Consider the following 6,413-nt stretch of genomic DNA (forward strand, 5'->3'; position numbering starts at 1 on the left):
ATAATGGAAGTCGAGAAATCTCCAGCCAAACTAACATCTCTTTAAGCACAAACTCATTGGTAATTAGTAGGAACTTAGCAAACATATTTTGAATTCCCACATTTGACATAAAATTGCTACATATTTCAGAATCCTCACATGCTACCCACACCAATTACCCTCCAACATAGCAAAATTTTATGTTCATAAACCCCTCTTCATGACACAATGTAATACCCATAATCTAGAAGGCCAAGAAAGGAAAGGAAAACCCCAAGGAAAGAAATGCAACTCGTCGAGTCTGGGGGATGACTCGACGAATATGAATGGATTTTGGGTTGCGGGTTAAGTGATCTACTCGACGGGTTTGAAGACCAACTCGACAAGTTGGTCTGGATATTAAATGCATTGAAGGCAACCAAAAAGAACATTGCTGCTATCAATTCAAGTACATACAAATTATAGTTATGAGCATAGACACCTAATCCAACAATAAGTTTGTGTATTAAATGAATTGAAAAAGGAATGGAAATGATAATTCTAACTCCAACACGATGTTTTGAGAGGCTTGCCGTTATGTGGTGGTTGAGGCGTTGATTTGGGTGAGTTTTTGTCGTAAGATGTAGGGAACGTACTTTGCACCACAACGTGATATATGGGTACCACGACGTGGTAGCGACAAAAGTACATTGCTATGGAGAAAAGGTCTCCACGACACGGAGAAGGTCCAATCGCGGGTTCATTAACTGCACCACAACACTGTGAAGGTAAGACTGCGACGCGGTTTCAAGGCACAATAAATGCTCAATTATTAATCATTTTCTCTCAAATGCACACCAAATCTCTCTAGAGCAAAGCTCCAGTGATTTTAACCTTGAGGTAGGTACAAGAAGCGATCAAAATTGCTTGAGGCAAGCATTAAGCATCTAAAGCTCCTAAGGTAGTAATATTCTCAATTTTCTAGTTTTTTAGAGCCTTAATGATGACTTGTGAGTTTGAGCTTGGTCTCTAAGATTTGCCATGTTTAGCTTGTTATTGATGTATAATCAAGTGTTTGGAAGCTTAATACATGGTTTTTATGGAGATTCAACGGTTAAATCCATGTTTTGATTTTTATGGTTTGAAACCCTAGAAATGGAAAATCATGAAATAATGTTTATGTGATATGATCTTGTTAGATAAAGTGTATAAAAGCTTGATTGGAGAATTTTAGCAAGTATATGAACAAAGGATTGTCAAGTTAGAGTTTTACCCAAAATATGAGTTTTTAGCTAAAATATCTATTAAAGTCTTAATGGTTTAAGACATATGTAAAGGGCTTAATGTATGTGAATGGCATCAGGTTGTGGCAAGGAATTAGTTGGAGTCCTCCAATAGAAGATTTGGGGAAGTTGGAAGTAGGCTGCTATTCCGCTACAAGAGGTGAGTTATACTATCATTTAAAGTATGATAATGTTAAATATATTGATGTTAAAGCATGCGAATATGAGTATGTATATGTAGATTACATCATTGTTAGTTTGTGATATGTTGGATAAAATGTGTTATGTGAATGTTATGCTTTTATGATGTTATGTACACATGTATTGTTTGAGTAAGAATTACTAAATTAGGGATGCTAGAAAAGTGAATGTTTAGAGTTTTACATGGAAACTTTAAAGATGATGGAGATCCGTAAATTGTCTATGGTAAAAGTAAAGATGCATGGTCATTTATATGACTATTTATTCCCCTACAACTACTTTTAGATGATCATAAATATAATAAAGATTTATTAATTTTATTAAATATGATAAATATTACAATCTTAAATGTATAGAAATATAGTAAGAATATATATATATATATATATATATATATATATATATATATATATATATATATATATATAATACAAACTCATGAATCAAAACTTTAATATATATATATATATATATATATATATATATAATAATAATAATAATAATAATAATAATAATAATAATAATAAACTCAGGTTTTGTTAACTTAATCAACAAGAATTTTCATTATATAACAATAAACTCAGGTTTTGTTAACTTAATCAACAAGAATTTGGTGCCACGTTTGCATATCCTTAATTATTTCCTTGCAACCTAATCTTAGTTTTTTATATCGATTCCCACTACGTTTTTACTTGGTCGCGACCAATGACGACCCACTAAAAACACCAACTTATATAAAATGTAAATCCACTAAATCTAAAATATACTTTTGTTAGAAAACACAACTCAGTAACATCCTTGCCACTTTCTAATAAAGGCATTATCTAAGCCAAGGGATATTCTAAATTTATTAACTTTGAATTATTGATTTTATCAATCATATAAAACACGTTAAAACAAATTAATCACAGTAAATTTGCATAAATTGAAAAGTCAAGATATTAAATTGATTAATGGTATGGTCAACATATAATATTCGGATAAGAAATCATTAAAAATAAAGAAAACATACAGCATTTGAATTATTAGTACTAACTCACCAGTTTACGACAACTGATCAATATATAATACGCTTTTTGATCCATACAAAATTACAAACCTCCAATCTATATCTGGTGGGTGCTGAGATCATCGTCAGTTTCTTCCTGATATTTCTGGTGTTTGACTTGAACCATGTCCAATCCCATCAGTTCTACGTCGGAATCTCTTATTGCTGCCGTGTTGGAGCAGCCGTATCGGACTGGATTTCACTTCCAGCCTCCGCAAAACTGGATGAACGGTGAGTTTATCTTCTTAATTCTGACTTTTTTTTTTTCTTCTTCAGCTTTCATCTTCCTCATGTACATGTTCTAATATCATTGCAATGCCTTATTTGATTTGTGACGACGAACATGGCTTTGATTGAGTGGCGCAGATCCTAATGGTACGTAATCCTCAATTCCTACTCTTCGATTTGTGTTTTTCATTTTAATTATTTACTTTCTTTTCTCTCGTTGTCTTTTCGGAATCCCAAATTTAGAAAGCATGCTTAGGAGATTAAAAAACCCTCGAAAACATAAAATATATTGACAATCCAAAAAACCTGTATATCCACTTGTCTGACTTTTATTTTAAGGCAATTTTTATCTATAAATTTGTTTGAAGGAAGGATGTTGGATCCACGTGGGATATAATAAAAAGAGGGCAACTTACATAAAAGGAAAGTCAAGCTTTTGCTCTATAAAAAACATTTAAACTTTAGCAAAGTTTTCCTATTTATTAAGTTAATGAACTTTATAGTTTTCTACTTCCGAATCAATATTGAATTTATATTACTTTCATCTGTTAAACAAACTATCAATTCGCCTGAGTAAAAAAAAAATGTTATTTTATACCTTTTAGTTTTTACAAAAATATTCAAGTCATATAACCATTTAAAGCAGTTAATACAATGCATTCAAGAAACATTCGCCATTTTTACTAAAAATGCTTTTTCTATGTCTATCTCATTGGCCTTCGCATCCTCCTCATTCCGTTTTCACGTAATTTGTTAATTTTTTTGTGACAAATATCAACCAAGATAAGGAAAATCTATATCGGATTTCATGCATGGCATTCGTTCAATCATCGCATATCAACAAACTTAGGCAAAAAAAATTTTAATCTAAAATACACATTTTTTAAAATATGTTACTTTTGTACGTATTTCTCCTTGGTACAGAACAAGAACATTCGAATAATATATGGGTTTTTAATTTGTACGTATGCATGTATATGTATACATCCAGGACAAATGTGGTACAATGGAGTATACCATTTCTTTTATCAACACAATCCTTTTGGCCCACTCTTTGACAAGCGAATGCATTGGGGACATTCTGTATCATACGACTTGATAAATTGGATTCATCTAGACCCTGCATTTGCTCCAACTGAGTCTTTCGACATCAATGGCTGCTGGTCTGGTTCCGCCACCATCCTCCCCGGAAACAAACCCATTATGCTATACACCGGACGCGACACCCAAGAGCGCCAAGTCCAGAATTTGGCTGTCCCAAAGGACTTATCGGATCCCTATCTAAAAGAATGGGTGAAGCACGACGGCAATCCAGTCATAAACCTGCCGGAAGGGATTCAACCGGCTGACTTCAGAGATCCGACCACCGCCTGGATCGAAGAAGATGGGAAATGGAGATTACTTGTCGGAAGTAAGAAAGATAGGACGGGAATCGCTTTTCTTTACCACTCTGACGACCTTGTAAATTGGATTAAATACGATTCCCCACTTCATCAAGCTCCAGGAACCGGAATATGGGAATGCCCTGATTTCTTTCCGGTTTGGGTTGATAGCACCATGGGAGTCGATACATCTGTCGTAAACCCTAGTAACGAGGTAAAGCATGTGTTGAAGGTATCATTGATAGAGCGTTTTCATGACTACTACATGATCGGGAAGTACAGTCCCGAAGAAGAACACTATGTTCCTGAAAATGACGATCTAACACAGATCAGCGGTTTAAGGCTTGATTACGGAAGGTTCTATGCTTCCAAGTCGTTTTTCGATCCTGTGAAAGTCCGAAGGATAACTATGGCTTGGGTGCACGAGACTGATTCAAAAGCCGATTTTATCGCCAGAGGATGGGCCGGAGTTCAAGTAATCAGACATTCATTTCAGTAATTACATCTATTATATATAAAGATAAAGATCATTAACCAACATATCACATACAGTCATTCCCAAGGAGTATTTGGCTCGACAAAAACCAGAAGCAGCTCCTACAATGGCCAATTGAGGAAATCGAGACGTTATACGGAAACCAAGTTAGTTTTAAAAATAAGAAGCTTGAAGGTGGTTCATTACATGAAATTCAGGGTATCACTGCTTCTCAGGTAAGCTATAACTTGTAAGCCACCAATTGTTGATAAATCTAGTTTAATTTCATTCCATTTTCGGCTGACAATTACTTCATTTTAAAAATTGATGAGGCTGATGTGAAAATTTCGTTCAAATTGGAGAATTTGGAGGAGGCAGAAGAATTGGACCCGAGTTGGGTTGACCCAAAACTTATCTGCACCCATTATCATGCAACAAAGCAAGGCAAATTCGGACCGTTTGGGCTTTTAGCTTTGGCTTCAAACGACTTGACCGAACAAACTGCAATTTATTTTAGGATTTTCCAAAAGAACGGACGATTCGTGGTGGTAATGTGTAGTGATCAAAGCCAGTAAGTTTTCTACGATTCAGATATGTACAAATTTAATCAAATGTTAACCAACTAATTATCATCTCCAAACTAAAACCTACGAATTATTTCAGGTCATCTAAAAAGGAAGGAAGTGATAAAACTTTTTATGGAGCATTTCTGGACATAGATCCACAACAAGAAGAAATTTCACTCAGAACCTTGGTTCGTAAATCTATTTCTTTTATTTTTGTTATATATATATATATATATATATATATATATATATATATATATATATATATATATATATATATATATATATATATATATATATATATATATATATATATATATATATATAGTGAGATGTAATGTCATTAATTTGTTTGATCTTGGATTTCTACAGATAGATCACTCAATCGTTGAGAGTTTTGGGGGAGGAGGAAAGAGTTGTATAACAGCTAAGGTTTACCCGACTTTAGCCATTGGGAAAGACGCCAAACTTTTCGCTTTCAACTACGGAACAAAGAGTGTCATCATCTCTGAGATGAATGCATGGAGTGTGAAGTCGGCTCAAATGAGCATCGAAGAATCCAATGTTTAAAACAACGGGATGATCTGTCGAGTTGAATAATGAATTTGTGCAGAGATCATGTCAACTAAAAGCAAGTTTTTTTTTTAATTATGATTCAAACTAAACAATCCAGTTTTACAATAAGCCACGGTTAACAAAAAACACTTTTCAAGAATAAGCTCACAAAGCATTGAGGTGCCAGTATTTGTGATTTGTTTCGATCATTATATGTTTAGATTCAATGTAAACTTATGACAATTGTTGTTTGATGTTTGAACTATATTTCTTTTTGGTATTATTATTTGTTTTTTATTATTATTTGGATTGATCTTGAACTTTTGAACACCAAAACCAAAATTTATGTTGTGGTTATGTTTTCTTAAGGGTAAATTACACCAATGGTTCATCGCTTAAGTGCCAAAAAGCATGTTTAGTCTTTATTTTCAAAAATTAACTTGAACCGTCCCTCATTTGTTTTAAATGTGCATGCTTCGTCTCTGATATGCGATTTTAGTCCGTGCCATATTTGAAATGACCATAATACCCTTTATGTATTTCTTTTCTAATTAATTTTATGTGATAGTTATTATTATTAATTAAAAGTAAAAAGAAAAAAAAATATATGGTCATACTTCAAATCCAACCCAACCTCCCCACCTATCCTACCATTCCGTTACTATATTTCTTCTCTAAAGTTTTCAAAAAACTCTACAACCATTCATCCTAAAGCTA

The 6,413-nt window shown here is 33.4% G+C and overlaps 1 protein-coding gene across 1 annotated transcript; it reads left to right on the forward strand.

Annotated features, from left to right (window-relative positions):
- The first annotated feature begins 2,519 nt into the window (after positions 1-2,519).
- On the forward strand, positions 2,520-5,976 carry LOC145034755 (beta-fructofuranosidase, insoluble isoenzyme CWINV3-like). The gene is made up of 7 exons (XM_078983259.1): positions 2,520-2,721; positions 2,857-2,865; positions 3,710-4,575; positions 4,653-4,811; positions 4,908-5,146; positions 5,239-5,329; positions 5,514-5,976. Exons 1-7 carry the CDS (start codon positions 2,616-2,618, stop codon positions 5,709-5,711), a joined length of 1,668 nt encoding a protein of 555 aa, XP_078839385.1. The 5' UTR covers positions 2,520-2,615; the 3' UTR covers positions 5,712-5,976.
- The last annotated feature ends 437 nt before the right edge of the window (positions 5,977-6,413 follow it).

This window comes from Lactuca saligna, chromosome 3, assembly GCF_052625555.1.
Source record: "Lactuca saligna cultivar CGN05327 chromosome 3, ASM5262555v1, whole genome shotgun sequence".
NCBI lineage: Eukaryota > Viridiplantae > Streptophyta > Magnoliopsida > Asterales > Asteraceae > Lactuca > Lactuca saligna.